Source organism: Zootoca vivipara, chromosome 3 (genome assembly GCF_963506605.1).
Source record: "Zootoca vivipara chromosome 3, rZooViv1.1, whole genome shotgun sequence".
Classification (NCBI taxonomy): Eukaryota; Metazoa; Chordata; class Lepidosauria; order Squamata; family Lacertidae; genus Zootoca; species Zootoca vivipara.
Window position 1 is genome coordinate 64,723,798 of NC_083278.1, and position 18,198 is coordinate 64,741,995.

The 18,198-nt window shown below is 40.1% G+C and overlaps 1 protein-coding gene across 1 annotated transcript in view; it reads right to left on the reverse strand.

The window, feature by feature from the left end:
* SYNE1 (spectrin repeat containing nuclear envelope protein 1) overlaps nucleotides 1–18,198 on the reverse strand; it is a 293,499-nt gene that overhangs the window by 233,332 nt on the left and 41,969 nt on the right. Inside the window, exons 3-9 of the mRNA XM_060272764.1 lie at nucleotides 14,674–14,735; nucleotides 7,354–7,449; nucleotides 5,235–5,318; nucleotides 3,965–4,057; nucleotides 2,059–2,237; nucleotides 455–651; nucleotides 98–207 (exon numbers count right to left, since the gene is read on the reverse strand). Of these exons, the coding sequence (XP_060128747.1) occupies nucleotides 98–207; nucleotides 455–651; nucleotides 2,059–2,237; nucleotides 3,965–4,057; nucleotides 5,235–5,318; nucleotides 7,354–7,449; nucleotides 14,674–14,735 (821 nt within the window). The remainder of the gene's footprint in view (nucleotides 1–97; nucleotides 208–454; nucleotides 652–2,058; nucleotides 2,238–3,964; nucleotides 4,058–5,234; nucleotides 5,319–7,353; nucleotides 7,450–14,673; nucleotides 14,736–18,198) is intronic.

Consider the following 18,198-nt stretch of genomic DNA (forward strand, 5'->3'; position numbering starts at 1 on the left):
AGAGAATACAGAATGAGTGTCTATGTAAAATATTGTCCACATTGCACATATTGTGTAAAAGTTGTGCAGTCTATGTAAAATAGAATTAAGAACATACATCTGTCTCCTGTGCATCACTGGCTGCATCATGAGGATCTGGGAGGTGTTTCAGGAATTGTGCTACATAGGTCATCACTGATTTCTCATCTGGCTTATCCACATCCACATCTGAAAAGAATGAGGAAGACAGTAAATTAACACAAAGCTGAACTGTATAAAATGTTAAGACATTTCTCTCTCTCTCTCTCTCTCTCTCTCTCTCTCTCTCTCTCACACACACACACACACACACACACACACACACGTATTTTAAAAAGAACTCCCTCCCAAACCCAAAACTAAGGTGAGTTACAGTGTTACTATTACAGGTAACAGGGTTACAGTTCAACAGTGGTCAAATTCAATGATATGCTACCTTCAGGATCAAGAAGTCTTGGAATTCCTAATTCTGACTCTGCAATTGTAAATGCCTCTTCCAAATTTTCCTTGTTCGATCTCGTTTTCAACCTCTCCAAGTCCACTAGTTCTGGACGGATGGCATGAATAACTGAATGAAAGGCAACACCACTCCTCCAGCTTCGTCCAAAATCCTTGACTTCAATTCCAGCTTGCCTTCACAACAAGAAGAAATTACTTTGTAACAACCTGTTCTGACCCCCAACCTTTATCTTCACTTATATCATTAACCTGGGTTTTTGGTTACAATTTTTGCAATGGCTGGAGCAGAACTTACTTTTCAGTTGAATTAGTTGCTGTTCCTGGTTTGACATAAACCCCCCAGTCATTCTTTTCAACTCGTATTCATGCAAGCTCTCATTTATGTATGACTAAATAAGCGTGTGGAGACACACTGAATGATGGACCCCAGCAGGCTTTGTTAATTCTGCCTATGAAATAGTTAACTTCTAGATAATAGCCTTGAAGTCCACAACAGTAATGTTGGGAAAGTTCTTTACAAGGCAGAGGAATAAACAAGAAAGGGAACACTGCAGTTGTCCTTGAAAAACTGAAGGATTGGTGTCTGTGTCATATATACTATGTTTCCATCAGTACATCCCAGAACAGTATTTGCCCTCTGTTGCAATGACATGATATTGCTGTCTCCTGCTCAGTTTCGTTTCATTATTTATTGCAGAGTTATCTAATTTATCAAGGTCATATCCTATCCTGGTCATATGCTCAGAAGGTGGCAAGCAACATAAAGGCACAATCTGCACTAGTGAAACTATCTAAAAAAACATACATTCTCTCTTGTCCAATCCATTCTGGCTATTAGATAGCAACTGTCCAAACTGACTAGATGGATAGTACACCAGCACTGCCAAAATCACAGACAGTTGAATTGTAGGTTGTTCACGTCCACCAGCTATTCAAAGCAGACACGAATTGGTTAATAGTCTGATTACATATGTTATTGATGAAAGTTGTTAAGAGATTCAAACAGCTGAAAGCTGTTGCTATACACTGCTCCAGTTGCTTGCTTTCATCTAAGTTTCGCTGTCTTGTCATCTTCCTCTGATGCCTTATATATCCCACACTCTTCTGGCTTCAGTTAAGATTAAACAAAGGCAGTGCCACAAACTGTAGGCCAAAGGTTTCTTTCCATTATGTTCTAAAAGCTTAAAATTGAAGATACAGAAATACACATATTTTTTCTTTATGTGCAAATATGAAATCAAAGCTGGTACTGTATTGTAAAATTACATAGATGTTTACAAAGAGAATGTTATATTCAATCACAGGCCAAGTTGTGAGGATACATTGGCAAAGTGAAGGAAAATTCAATTAGCGAAGTAAGGTACAAAATCTGATAGCACTGAATTGCTCTGCTCATGATTTCAAACTGGGAAAAGAATTTTAAGTGTTTTGACAATGTATTGCCTCTTACAGCCATTCTGACAGAAGCCAATTTCCTTTCCAATTTTTATTGATCTCTCTGGCACAAACTTTCTTAATTTATGCTGGTGCCATAAATTATTACTACATCATTTAGCTAATATCAATCTACAGATTACTCACTTTGCTGCTGTGTACTGCACCCATTTTAGCAAAGCCTTCTTTGCATTTGATTGGACTTTGGTGACCACTTTACGCTTCGATGGTGGACTGGCTGTCTCAGAACTGACAACACTGTCCACAGATGAGGTACTATTGGAGAATGACTGGAGTTGAGGGAGGTTGCTTGTGAGCTCCTCAATCTGTTTATGGAATAAAGTTGGTTAAGTGTAATGGAAACAGTCAATTTACAAAAAGCCTATTTCCTTCTGCAGATCAGATGTCTAGAACTGGTCAGTGGATCTCATAAAAAAAGAGCACACACCAAAAAATAGCGGGGCAAGATAAATGAACTCTTACCCAAACTCTAAATTTTAGGACATGCCTCAAAGAATGTAGGACAGATTCACACTTTGGAGCATTGGTCATACTTTGGCCAAGTTATGGCTCAATACATATGCTATTTATGTGTAATATACAAAATAGAGAGGCCACATATACATCCTCTATCTATACACAGTACTAATGCACTCACAAATGCACTTCCACGTGATAGTGGTATGGTATTTTTAGTAGCCGTAAACATGTCTGAGGTGTTCATGGGAGTAGGCAGCACTGTGAACTAGGTCTATGTCTGGAGCATTTTCACAGATGTCTCACATCTGGGCCACTTTCCTCCTCCCCAAGCCTGAGTTACTCAAGTAAACATAGGTTGAAGGTGCCTGTACTATGATAACATCTCTAAATAGAGGCAAGGTTAATGTTACTGCAACTCCATTCTGCCCACTGAATCAATGGGCGGGCAGAAGCAGCCAGTGAAAAATTCCTGCCAGCAGCATCCTGCAGAAAACTCCAAAAGAAGGTGGGAACTGTCTGAGCCAGCCTGGTCCCACTGAAACCCTGGCAGCCCCACGACATTAGATTTGTTTTGGGCTCAATTGCTGTGCCAGCTCCGGGCTGGCACAGTGATTTGCCTTTCAGCCTGGCTGGCATGAGTGGTTGGGCTGTGGAAATAGTCTCATAGCTTTGTTAATGTCTGCTGCTGCCCAGTCAGGGCTTGCATTTCAATGAAACATACTCTTCTGCTTTGTACTTCCTGTAAGGCCTAAAGGAAGGGAAGACTGCATAATGCATTGCTCCTTTTCCAACTATATAAATCATGCAGATCTGATTTGCTAAGTTGTGGCCATTAACTTGGAAATGATTCAAACTTATTTGTAGAGGACTTTATTTCAATTAATTGTCATGAGGGCTGTAGCCAAAGTTTCTTGGCTTTCACATACAACCTTCGATGGGAATTGTATCCATTCCATATTGTAGTATCTATTTATTATTAGTACCGGTATTTATTAAATTTATATCCTCTCCTTCCTTCCAAAGGAACCCAGGGCTACATTTGCAATATATAGCCACATTCAAATTAGGGGTGCTAGTTTAAGTTTAGAACTGATATTGGATAACAGAATCAAGTATTTTTAAAATATGCACAATTTGACCAACAATGACCAGTGAAAAGTGAAAGCCACATTATAGCAATTACTATAGGTCTTTCTTCTGATCTAGCTCTTCAAAATAGTAAAAAACAAACAAACAAACCCTGTCAGATCTCTTCATTTTTCCAATAGCATCCTTAGGGCCAAAATACACATTACATTTACTAAAGTCATTTGTATATAAAACAGCTGTGGGGCAATCCATTTTTGGTTGGAGCAGAAAGCAGCATGGGGAAATTTTAACCCTTTGTTCCAACTGCTCTAAATGTCCCCATTCCACACACCGCAATTTCTTAGGAGCTAATTTACTTCTCATGATACACGAGCAGTTCTGTCACAGCACATTAGTGCCCCCTGACAAACCACTTTGGAATTATTGCTATAACTATCGTAGGCTTATCTCACACATATTTTTTTTATATAAAAAAGAACTGTACCTGAAAATACAAAATTATAGTCCACACCAGGCCAAGCACAATAGAAGGTCTACCATCAGCAATGTCAGTTGAATTAATGTTGACAAGCTTAATCTGTTTTAGGGAAAGAAAGGCACACTATTAACACCCACAACAGAAAGCCACAGTAATGGAGTAATCTTTGTAGCAATGTGTCTATTTTTTTGGGAAAAGGGAAACTTAATAAGCATAGTATATAGTATTTTTGAGATAGAGAACATATAAAATAATCACAAAAATGAAGTATAAAATTATGCATGTACTTTTGAATTTAAGATTCAGTTGTTCTCAATATACACAGATGTAACAGGAAAGCTAGCCCTGTTGTGAATGCACTGCAAATATGCCTTTATAGCTGAACTGGCATTAGTGGCAGGGTGCTTTGTTTATTTTCCCCAGATCAAACAGACGGACAAGGCATTGTGACAAAGAGAACAAGTGAGCATGGACGGTCAAAAGCATGACTGATCAGGCCAATGGCCCATCTAGTCCAGGACCCTTTTTATTAGAGTGGCCAATCCAATGCGTATGTAAAGCCCCCTCCCCCCACGCACCCACCCACCCACTGCACTCCTGAAACTGATTCTGGGGCAATTCAGGAGAACCCTCAGAACAGTGTGCAGGAGAGGAGGGTTCCATCTGCACAAGCAGGGCATTTGTTATATATATTTGCTCCGTACGTAAAATATTTAGTAATGTGGCTAACAGCACATGGAAAAGTTGTACTATTTAGGCTGCAATCCTAAACTCATTTACCCAGGAGTAAATTCCATTGATCACAGCTGCATTTATAAGCTAACATGCTTAGAATTGTGCAACTCATTTTATTGACACTCATTTTATTCAATTGACTCATTTATATGGTTTAATGTTTCATAAAATTATTGTACCAACCGGTGATCCTCTGTACACAGACTAGCATGAAAAACAAAACAACATATATTTAAAATAAATTATCTGAATAATGAATAGGACACAGAGATGAGTGAAGACAAAAATATACCATGTTGCCATATACAGAAATCAGTGAATACCATAAAGAACCTAACATGCTTATTTCTTGTTCTTTTGTTATATCTATATCACACATGGTTCCTAGGAGGCCACCCATCCAGGCCACCCATCAGACGCAGACTTGCTTAACTTCAGCAAGATGGTAGAATTAGGACCAAGCTTATGCACTCTGAATGACTGTAGTTCATACACAAATTGCAACAGCTGATGCAAACATCTAGCTATCTGTGGGACTTACCCGCCGTCCTTCCAGGAACTTAAGGGCTGTGCCAATGTTGGCGACTCCATGAATTCTCTTCAGCTTTCGGCCGTGTTCACAGGGCTTTTAAAAACAAGGACAATTAAGTACCAGCATGGCCTGACAATAAGATCCTAAACACATCCGTCTTGAAAGGAAACTCGGTGACTTCTATCAAGATTTGCTTCCAAAAAAATGTGCTGATTTTCCCTCCTAAAGTCAATATTCTGATTTTTTAAAACAACAACAATATTGACCTTTTAAAGTCCTTCTTATTTTTTTTCTGACTCAGCATTGGCTCCCTACTTCCAGTTATGCATGCAAACCAACTACATATAACTCAAACACTGTAAGGTAATAAAGAATCTTTATTCCCAGAACAAGCAAGTGGCCAGCCACAGATCCCAAATGTGGTAAAACTCTAACCCATTTTATTTTATTTTGTACTTAATACCTGTTTCTGATAGATGAAACTTGGAAGAGAAGAAATGGTTCTGGAACTAGCCTTATCTATACCTCTTTAATGTCTCACAGTCTTTAAGTCCACACAGTAATCACACTTTAATCAAAAAAATCGGTCTTTGCCTTTCAATATGATAGTGGTGAAACGTACTCCAGAGCATTTTGTTAAAATTCTACCACAAGAGGGAGAATTTCCTTATCAAAACAGGAGAGACCACGATCAAAAGCCCAATTTAAACAAGGAAAAGTAAGAAGGGCTGTGAGAGTGATGTGCCTCAAAAAAGATGCTTAGAAGCAAATTTCACTTAGAACATTGTATGTCACTCCACTAAATTGCCTGCAGTGTATGATAAAATAATTTAATTTGCTGAAATCATGTTTCATATTTTATATAGAATGAGTGTTCACATGTTTCATACAAGTGCTTGAGGAATTAGCTCAGGACATTGTCACATACTACTGCCTCTCAGTTGCTTCCCTGCATCCCAGCTGACGATCTGTATGACAAAGTTGTCAGTGAGATGCACGTAACTGAAAGGTTCTTCATTTTGTTGCAAACAGCTCCTTGTGAATTGCTACTGCAGACCAGCCCTGGCACTTCTATTTGTGTACTCTGAATACCTGCCCTAGCCTGGCTCTGCCCTAATTTGCTCTGCATTATAGCGGCTCAGCTTCCCTGAGATGCTGGAATAGATTTATATTTTCTATTTTCTAAACTGTCTGTTGAAGAAACCTTCTTTTGATCAAGCTTCTCTAGTTGTGCTTGTTTTCCCTAGGAAATCCTTGCCTGGAATCTGACCCTGAACCTAAATATCTAAATATAGATATAATAAGCAACCTAAATTTCACTTGCTGTCCACTGAACTAGCTCTTTCTGAAACCATCCACTGATTGAACCTGATCCTCCCAGGACTGCTGGTTCATATATTAATCAGAAATTGGAGACTCCATAAAGTTTGTACACACTACTCATCGAGTGGCACGGTGTGTGTGTGTGTGTGGGGAATCTTGGCATTTCTATGCCTAGAAAATGGTCACATATCTGGAGCTACACTAACATGGTGTATTAATAATGATAATGCAAATGAAAAATACATTATAAATAATATACCATGTTTTTTGCCCCATAAGACACACTTTTTTCCTCCTAAAAAGTAAGGGGAAATGTCTGTGCCTCTTATGGAGAGAATGTATGGTCCCTGGAGCTGAATGGCCCAGGGGCAAAAAGCAGATTGTGCTTTTTTTTATATAGAAAGAGCTAAAGGCTAACAAGAGGGAAAGAGGGGTGTTGAAAAGAAGCCGCTCAGCAGCTGACTGCAAGAGATTGGGGAGGGAGATAAGGGATGCTAGCTCCCTTCCCAGCCACACCCCCTTGCCCAGGCCTTCATTGTTGAATGTTCTGCAGAGGGAGGCTGTTTGTTTCCCCAGCAACATGTGACTGGCTGATTGGATTATCTGGCTGATTAGATTATCAGAAGCTGCAGAACTGTGAGTTGAACAGGATTTTTTCCCTTTGTAAAGTAAACTCAACAACTTTGAGCTGATTCTTTAAAAAATGGGGTTTCCCTCTTCCCTCCTCTGAAAACTTAGTGTGTCTTATGGTCAGGTGCATCTTATGGAGCGAAAAATACTGCATGCGTCATAGGAAAATACTTGCCAGTTTTTGTCCTGAGAGAACCTCCAAAAGGGCTATCAGTACTATTCCATCTTTGATGTCTTCAAACAGATCATTGACCACCATGGGAGGATTGCGCTGGGAGGAAAAGAAGTGGAAAGAACTCAGATACAGAAATTGAGTTATGCATTGTTTCCCTGCCACAGGTTAAGCATCTCTATCCTACTCCCTGCTGCTGGCCATTCTATTTACACTTTGAAGATTTCTTGTAAGGGTGGTATAATATATTCAGTGGTGTAGTGGAGAAGAAATGAAGAGGAGCACAGCTACAGAATGTAGTGACCAGCAGTGATAAAAGTCATTTATCAGCATAACAAGGTAACCGGTGGCCCCTCCATGATCTGGAAACAAAGCTTTAAAATCTCACAATAGTTTGTGACAGATTAACACAGAGGAAGTCAAAGGATGAGGAGAATAATCAAACAGAAGCTGAACCGTTGTAGAATGGTGACTTTCCCCCCATTCTATTGTCTCGAAAATGATGACTATGGACTTGTTATCAAGAAACCATCCATCCAAACTATTTATAGGAATATGCACATGCAAGTGAGCTTGCTCTGTTTATAGCTGGGAATGGTTATTCTGCTTGATGAAGCAGAATAACCCAAAGACTTGCAGAGCCTTTCACTGAAAGAAGGGATTGCCTCACTCTTATATTTTTTAAAGCCTTGTAAGGAGATACAGGAGATACCCCTCGAGGAGTTCTGCAAACAGAACACAAAGCAACATGTTTTTGATACAGCATTTGATTTGATTTTTGTTGTGGCATATTTTTCTGATTTCTAGGCAGGGTAAATTGGTTAAGTTTCATGAAGGTAAGAGAAGGCATGACAGCAGAAGCAGTAAGACTGACAAAATCATTTTTCTAGCTCATAACTGTTGCAGATATTTACCATATTTGCTGTTTGCTTTATTCTCAAGTCTCAGTGGTGATGTTGACAAATGTCAAATTATTACCGTATATACACCTACTGTATCTTTTTCTCTCCAATTTTCAAAGAAGCCAAATGCTTTTAACTTACACAAGCATTTGACTGTGTTCATGTAATGACATCCGAATATATAAATCTTTGTGTGTTCTCTAGCTGCTTGGTGGATAATAGAACAGCATTGTCATAAATCTTAAGATGCCTACTTTATTGCATGCAGTCTGTGCTTATGAAAATACGTGCCTGTACAGCACACACAAGTCTCCTGTGCTGCTCCTACAGATTAAAAGTAGATGACTGGAGGCCTCATAAAGAGTATTTCCCCACAGGATGCTAAGACAACATAACTGGGCATAGCACTCCTATTCTGCAATAGGTTCACAAAGCAGAAAATATTGTATCTTACGGCTGGATCTTTTGTTACAGGAGTCACATTGTTTGCTGATACCTCTGGTTGTGTCTCTTACTGCTCTGTTATAGTTCAATCATATTTAGTAGTGGCTAACCATACAGTTTCCGTGCGCTGTTCTGGTTTGCCAGAAGCGGCTTAGTCATGCTGGCCACATGACCCGGAAGCTGTACACCGGCTCCCTCGGCCAGTAAAGCGAGATGAGCGCCGCAACCCCAGAGTCGTCCGTGACTGGACCTAATGGTCAGGGGTCCCTTTACCTAACCATACAGTTATTCACCATATCAACATCTCTCCTATGCAAAGGAAGGCTAACACTAGTATGTGAAATAATTCAGGGTGGGTCAAAAATAGCTTCTCGCTTGTACCAGTCCATTTGTCCCCCATGAAAATGATGGGATTGTTATTTGTAGCTTTCAGGAGGCAGAATAAATGTTCCCCAAAATTTTGAAAAGGGGTGGGTGGTTTGGGCACATTTACCTATCTGATGTTTGTGAAGTGCCCAAGGGTCTTCCTTCAACCTATTCTTTTTCATTTTTTTAAAAAATGGGCTCCTGGTCATACAGAAAGTCTGCATTTTCTATGGGCCAGGCAGGAATATCTCTGAGTACATGGTTCCCAGGGAAAGCAGAGCATGTTAAAACATTCTCCCTGCTTGGGTGGGGAGACCAGTATGACTATGCCCGTGGGATCTATGCTACGTCATGATGCAGGTAGTGTGTTTCTGGCCCAGCCCCAAGAAAATGCGGCCTTGCCCTATGGTTGCAATGCTTTTTGTTAAGGTTGAAGAAGCAGGGTGGAGAAACGTTGACCAGCTCATAAAGTTAGGTAAGCTAATAATATCCAAATGTCCTACCCTGGAAATTGAGGGAAACTTTCACCCCCTTGTATTTTGCAACACTCCTCCCACAAATGGCAGAAAACAGATGACCTGGAACTTTAACCCAGCCCTATAAATAACTATCTACTTGGCCCATCCACATGTTCTGATGCTACTCTGGCAGTGTAGAAAGCAAACAGAGAAAGCATGAAACCACCCTGATCCTGTAATGCAAGAACTGACTCTAAAATGGTTTCATTCAGTATTGTTTGTAGGAAATACTCTCCATAAAATATGAAAAACCAATTTTCTCACATAAAGCCATTAATAAACATTAAACAACCTTATTTGAGCAAAATATTTTTTCCATCTTGTATGTGAATAATTAATAATGAATGTGATAGCTAGAAAGAAGAAAATTGATATGGTCATTTTCTTAGTGGACAAACTGTCAATATATTCTATAATAAGACTACTAGACTATCATGTAAACTGTTTTGATTTTAATAGAAAAATGCTAGAACACAACAGAAGGCAGAAGTTAGCAACGTTGGTTCACTGCGTGAAAACAAAAATGAACTTAGCACACACACACACACATGCTACCTACTAATACAGTTGTACCTTGGATCCTGAACACGCTGGAACTCAGACATTTTGGCTCCCAAACGCCGCAAACCTGGAAGTGATTGTTCCAGTTTGCAAACTATTTTAGAACTTGAATGTCCGCCGTGGCTTCCCCCCCTTCCAATTGGCTGCATGAGCTTCCTGCAGCAAATCAGAAGCTGTGCTTTGGTTTCCGAACGTTTTAGAAGTTGAACGGACTTCCGGAACGGATTCCGTTCAACTTCCAAGGTACGACTGTACAGTAGTTCAATCACAAAGTTATTTATACAGTACAAATAATACTGATTTAAGTTGGCGAATGTGCCATTAAATCAAGACAGTCTCGCTTTATGAAATTTGCAAGCACAAATGCAAAATAGGTTGTGTCACACAAGGTTTACAACAACTGTGGAAGAGTAATATAAGTTTTATGCTAGATCTCTGATACAGTAGACCAAATGTGGGCACCTCCAGTGTCCCAAGCCTCCCCATTTGATCTACTAGGCCAGTGGTTCCCAACAGGTGGCCCGGGGACCCCCAGGGGTCCGCGAGCTATGCCAGAGGGGTCCGCAAGATGCTATTAGAATAAAAAAATATATTAAATATATTTCGTATGATAACAGATTTTTTGTTTTGGCCGCTTCCTGCATGAGCAGAGTCTGGCGCAAAACTAGAATTAGATAGAGGCAGTAGTTCTGCTGTATGCCGTTAGGTGGCGCTTTACAAACACTACTGTATTGCAAAGAGGCAGTGCACGCATTCTACTAACGCTCACCTCCCCAAGATGCTTTGCGCGCGTCGGCTTCATTTGTGCGCTACTGCGCAGGTACCCTGTCTTCTCCATTCCCCTCCCTCCTCCCTGGCGCACGCTGCCTCTTTGCAAAACAGTAGTGTTTGTAAACAAAGCGTTTTTCGCGGAAGCTACAGTTCGCGTAGTTAAAAAGTGGTTCGTTAAAACGACAAAGGCCTACAGATGAAGAGGAAGAACTGTAAAAAACGTATAAATATAAAATATAAAAAGACTCTTAATTTGGCTCTCACTTTTTAATTTTAGGATTAGGAATTAATGGGGGTCCTTGTCACAATAGTGGCTCGATGAGGGGTCCTCGAGAAAATTTTGTTGGGAACCCCTGTACTAGGCCATTTGGCCAAGCCACACCTACCTTCCATATACCTGTTATATATGATGTCAGATGCAGGATAGGTAAAAACCTAGCTGGGCAGGGGTGTCTGCAAACCCCATTCAGAGTTCTCCACAAGGCAGCACATTACAAGTGGCTATGCAAGACCTGACAATCAGCTGATTGTCTCATCTTGGGGGGCGAGGGGGTTTGAGGTCAGTTATGAGGTGAAAAGGAAGGGGAGTTGAGTGGAACTCTAAGGAGTGGGAGGAGAGGATCAGGGGCAAGCTGTAAGGGGAGAGGGTTGATCAGGTGTAAAGGGACGGGGGTTGACAGAGGGTGGGGGGTAGGCAAAGTTGGCAAGAAATGCTAGCAGGGGAAGCAGCCCCTGCTCCAAAAATAAAAGTGCACAAGTGTCATAGTATTTTAGATCATAACTAATCTTTGTACAATCGCAGCACATATGGTTTGGGGTTTTGATCTCAGCAGGTCTGATATTTATGAGGATGTGAGAGCATGCAACTCTGCTGTTAAGGAGCCATTATCACAAGTAATTTTGTGAACACAGTAGGAGGCATATGAATTAAGTGGAAGCATTTTTAAAAGGTCAGCATGTTGGCTTTCCCTACACTGCTTATTCGCTGAAGTGCATAAACTCAGAAGTGATTACTAATTAAGCATATGGGTTGTGATGGCTTTGGCAATGGTGATTCTGCCTAATGAAAGTGCTCAATTACACACTCATATACAGACACTCAAGCAATGGGCATGATCTAGCAAAACTCCAGCTCTACGATTTATTTTAGTTGGAGAGATTTAAGCACATTCGTAATACATTTGTAGTCCACCTTTTTTACTACTATGTGCTATCCACAGAAAATATATGCCCTGTTGTCCTCAGTTTCATTAGAGACATTTTCACCTAGCCATCAGATAGCTTTTTTAAGTTCTTGTTTCATCCCTCTGTATCAGGAACTATTTCTGAGACCTCTAGGCTCAAGGTATACATTTTACTGAAAATTAAGTATCACTGAAAGTAGTCAGGATTTTTCCAGGGTAAACATAGCCTTACAGCCGATTCTGTGCATGTTTATGTGTGAAGTTCCAATAATCTCAGTGGTAATTATTAAATTTGCATAGGATTAAAGGTAAAGGTACCCCTGACCATTAGGTCGAGTCGCGGACAACTCTGGAGTTGCAGCGCTCATCTCACTCTATAGGCCGAGGGAGCCGGTGTTTGTCTGCAGACAGCTCCTGGGTCACGTGACCAGCATGACTAAGCTGCTTATGGTGAGCCAGAGCAGTGCACAGAAATGCTGTTTACCTTCCCGCTGGAGTGGTACCTATTTATCTACTTGCACTTTGAGGTGTTTTCGAACTGCTAGGTTGGCAGGAGCAAGGACAGAACAACGGGAGCTCACCCCATTGCAGGGATTCGAACTGCCGACCTTCTGATTGGCAAGCCCTAGGCTCAGTGGTTTAGACCACAGCGCCACCCGCATCCCTTTGCATAGGATTACAAAGTGACTAATCAGATGCCTAGAGGAAGCCAGCAAGCAGGATCTGAGCACATCAACACTGGTATTCAGAGGTTTAGTGCCTCTGACAGTGGAGGTAAAACATAACCATCATGACAAGGAGTCATTGATGGCCATATCTGCCACAAATTTGAATAATCCTTTTTTAGCCATTCACATTGGTGGCCATTACTATTTCTTGTGGAAGTGAACTTCAACTATGTGCTTGGTTGATATAAGATTGCAGTCTTAGTGATTTCTATTTGCTATAGAGGGGAAATAACTGGGCCTTTTAACAGGGCACTTGAGCTAGGGAATCTTTTTTCCTGGAGAGAGGTCAGGAGGAAGCTTCAGGTTCGTGTACTCCTGCTCTTAACTTTCCAGTTCTCCTCCTCTGACAAATTAATCAGGATACCCCAGGTTTTGAAACATGGGATCCATCTGGAAAACTTTTAGAATGCGAGTTTTATCCCATAGGATCAAACAAATAAAAAGTTTAAATGAACATAGGATCTTGAACTTCATCTGTGAGGAAACCAAGCAATAGGGAACACACAAGCTCAAAGCCAGCTATCCCTAATATTTCCTTGAGGTTGCAGAGGTGGGAGGATAGCCTCTGAAAATGCCCACAGACATTTTTCAAGAAGTGAAGCCAGAACCTAACATATTTCTTTTGAAGAACGTATGAAATTGGGATTTTCCTGTCATAATGCCAATAACAACATGATGGGGGGGGATGGGGTGTAAGTTTGACTTACTTCTAATAATGCACACCATAATTCCCTCCCCCTCCCTACAGTATCCACTCATATTTGGAAATTCAGGCTGGAAAACTGAACTGGAAAAATATTGAGTCATTCCTTACAAAAGCAACTGTAGCGAAGTAGTGCAGTAACATTTTCATTTCAATACACAGTACTGTCATTTTGATCACAAATCTTTGATGCGAAGTTAATCCAAATCAAGCATAGATAAATAATGTATTTAAAAGTACATCTCACACATATATAGAAATGTAGTCAAAACATTTACAAGGCTAACTTTCCAAGGTTGTCAGTATGAAACACAGGGAAATACTTTATTTTTAGAAAATTGAAATAGAAGCCCTTAGAAGTACAAGTACATCCAATTCTTCAATTTCCCTTTTATTTCCTCCCCAGCATTATACAGGAAACACAAGTTTTTACTGATAATACCTAGCAGCCTCTATTGCCTTACAGATTTTCCACATAGAAGAGTTTTTGGACTTTAAATCATTGCAGTTATGGAAAACTGTATCCGCTTTCCTTCCCTCAAAGCCTCAAACAAATTGAATACAACTGCAGAAGCATTCCTAACCCTCTGGGAGGAGCAGGTCTGAACAGAGAGGCAAAGCAGGGGTTGCATCTAAAGCCCCGCTACTCGTGGGCTGGGGCCGAACTTGTGGAAGTAGTTACACCCACTGAGTCCATTGCCAATCATTGGACAAGCAGGACCTTGTTTGGCCCTGCCCTGCCCCCTTCTCACCCTAGAAACACCCCATTTGGGGAGCTTCCACTAGCTTCCGCCAGTGGTAGCTTCCACCTGTCCATCCTTTCAATGGGTGTAGTAGGGACCTCCCCTGCCAGTGAAGAGCAGCTAAACCAAGCTGAGCCTGGTGGTGAGGGTGGGAAAATTTCGCCACATCTAAATCTCCTTTAGTGTGGTGGGATTGCTCTGCTATTTAGGGATTGCTCCCTGTTTAGGGAAGTTTTTAATGACTGATGTTTTAATGTATTCTTAATATTTTGTTGGAAGCCGCCCAGAGTGGCTGGGGAAACCCAGCCAGATGGGCGGGGTATAAATAATAAATAATAATAATAATAATAATAATCTGCTGCTTTTACTGTAGGTGGTAGGAAAAATCAGAAAAATGTATTACCTTGGCCAGATGAGTGTTGATCCATTTTGTGAAAGTCCTCTTTTGCACTGACTCCTGCTCATCTAAAAAAGGAATAAAGAGACCATTATGTTGCACCGGTATTCTAGTCAGACTTGTTCTGGCAGTAAAAGCAGGTATGTCCAGTTCAGATTTTTTAGGACCCAGTTTTAAAATAAAAACCAGCATACTCATTTGACAAGATGAAGAGAGCAATACTGTATATTTAAAGCTTTAGGAAATGGAGGGCAACATGTAGAAAGGCACAAAACATACATTCTTTGCATCTTGTTATATTTATATATGGATGTCTGTTGTCTTTATAAATTGAATGCAGCTTTAAATTAAAATAAAATAAATAGTTAATCTGAACAGGCATGTGTACTAGATGGATTTTAATAATGCATTTGATACACTGTACTGCAAGGGTGAAATCTAATGAACAGAACTTAATGGTTTCTAATTCTGGGTATTAACCCTGCTGCATTAAATTACTGCATTCATTTTAACGCAGGCCGGGAGTGGGGATAACAAATGGTGCCTGATCTGGTAAACTTTGCAATGGACCACCAAAAGATTTCAAAGAACAAAAACAGCTCTCATCTACGTATATCTGTACGTAGTCACGGATTTCTCTCTTAGTAATACCATACGATGTAAACATCTACAAAATTTGCAAGCTCATCTGCCTTACACACCAACTTGATTACATGTATCCTGTAAGAACAAAACATACCAGCTCTCAGCTTCCTGACCACTTCCTATAGATAATAAGGCATGTGATTAATTATTTGCAAGACTATCATATTAAGTATTCATAAAGTTAATAAAATTAGTAATGAAACTAGAATATGATGATTTTCCTATATGTGCTTGTATTGAGTGTAATTACAGAATTATGGGGATTGTCACATTGTATCATAGCAAGCCTCTCCCCTCCCCTTTCCCCACTGCCCTGTCTTACTTTTAAGTATAATACCTTATACTTAATACCTTAAGTATTATACCTTAAGTATAATTGCCATGAATGCAACCTGGGAGCAGAGGACAGCTCATTCGGTAGAGCATGAGACTCTTAATCTCAGGGGTCATGGGTTCAAGCCCCACATTGGGCATAATAGTCCTGCATCGCAGGGGTTTGGGCTAGATAATCCTTGTGGTCCCACTCCCTTCCAACTCTATGGTTCTAAGGCAATGGTACCCAAAATGATTCATTCATTAATTGATTAATTATTAATTCCATCTATTCAGTTATACACCACGTTCACAAATGCTCTGGAATGATAAGGCAACACTATTTTTAATTCATTTGTTTTTAAAAAGACATAAAATATAAATATAAAAATGTTTAGATCCTGTCAACTCATATAAATTAACAAGGTGGTGCGCCACAATATATACTAACACATATATTGTATTGGGCTTCCACTGCTGGAGTGGTTGTTTCACCCTGCCCCCCATGGTTTGTCAAGGCTTGATCTCAGTGATTTGTCCATTTGGATTTGTGAATCAAACTGTTCTGTATAAATGAAAATATGTGGATTCCATTCACTCCCATGTTGAACCTAATATATATTTCCCCCATTTGTTTGTTTCAACAAAAACAACCCTTTTAGAGTATATTAAGCATGCCAAATTACATTTCCAAGGGATTTTGTGGGGGAAGCAAAATAGATTCACTTTCCTCCACAATCCTTTAGGAGGGGGCTTTCTTGCTTCTTAATTATTTTAAGCCAAGTGATGTGCATTCTTGCTTGTACATTTTCAATACATTATCAGTTAAGGTCCATCTCTTGTTAAGGCACTCGAAACCTAGCACAGTTCTGGAGAATCCTGTGGACTCTGGACAAGATAATTTCTAATTCCCATACCTCAGATTACAGGCTGTAACTATTGGATGGAAAGGAAGTGCTGTTAAAGTTGCAGGACCTTGATTTAAAACAAATAAACAAATAAACAAACCAACAACAAAAGTATAGCTACTGTTTTTACGTAGCCTTTATTATCTTTGAAAACATGAGAATTTGTTCCCACGAATTTGTTTTATTGGCTTTGGTACTCTGAAAACTGCCCAAAACAAGACGCATAAAGGCTTTTGCAAAGTAACCCAGCAGAATTATTTCTAGGCATTTCCATAGCAACTCTTTTGCACAGGCATCTCCACCATTGTTCTCATTCTCACAGCTTCTCTTCTGCACATGTGCCCTGAGTTTCACATAGTTTTCAGCAGAGGGAGCAATAACTTTATATCAGTGTGATAATTATATCTATAAAATCAGAGTATAATGAATGTATGCAGTGTGGATTTTTAGGATTGTAACAGCAGGTTGCAGTCTTGATCCCGATGTGTTATGCATACTGTACTTTAACATGGAATGGAGGGAACAAGATAGAACAGGAAGGGGGGGAGGAGTTTATCGTGGTGTTGAAATGATTAGTTTGGTAATTAGTGTGGAAGTGATTAATCTTGCAAAACTGTTTGTGCAACAAAAATACAATATAAAGTACAGTACAAAAATGTGTTGGATAGTTAAAGGTTGGTTGTGGCTTATATAACTTCTGTCTGGTGTGTTAAACAAATTCGGATACAGTGGTACCTTGGGTTACAAACGCTTCAGGTTACAAATGCTTCAGGTTACAGACTCCGCTAACCCAGAAATAGTACCTCGGGTTAAGAGCTTTGCTTCAGGATGAGAACAGAAATCGTGCTCCGGCGGGGCAGCAGGAGCCCCCATTAGCTAAAGTGGTGTCTCAGGTTAAGAACAGTTTCAGGTTAAGAACAGACCTCCGGAACTAATTAAGTTCTTAACCAGAGGTACCACTGTAGTTTAATAGCAAATGAGTTTTTAATGAGCAGCAAGTTTTATAAAGCTTTCAAGGATCTAGCTCAACCTGCAGCCTAACTTAACTAACTCCCTCCTTCACACCTCCTTTGCAGGTGCACTGAGATAGAGGAGCTTTCCACTTGGTGAACTCAGTCAATGACTAGTCTTCCTTCTATCTATGAGCCCTCACAGCTGTCAGGTTAATGTGCTTCACATTGCCTCATTCATCTTCCCAATGAGTCTCCGTTTTGTTTTAACAAGGCTTGATTCTTGTCCTGATCCTTCCCTTCAGCATGTGTTTTCCCACCCCCTAGGTTTCCTGCATGGATACAGGACCCAGGACAAATAACTAAAAGATGAATGGACTCTTCCAAAAATGTTTGGGTATTTGTGTTTTAATGATTTGCTTGTTTATTTATATACAGCACCAACTAACTCAGGACTTAGTTCAAGACTTTTGGATTTATTTTTTATTTTATTTCAGCAATTCTGAAATCAAGTCAGGTTGCCATGTATTGTGATATATACTTAGCCTAAGGCTCAGAACTGCCTGAGCTTTACCCCAATTAATACTCTGAAACAGTCTCTGAAGCGGATGATTTCTTAAAGCAATTGAAGCAGGCTGCTTCCTATATTCTTGAAATGCTGTATTTAATAGGCTCACCAGTTTCTGTTATCCTGCCTCAACAAAACCCTTTAATTT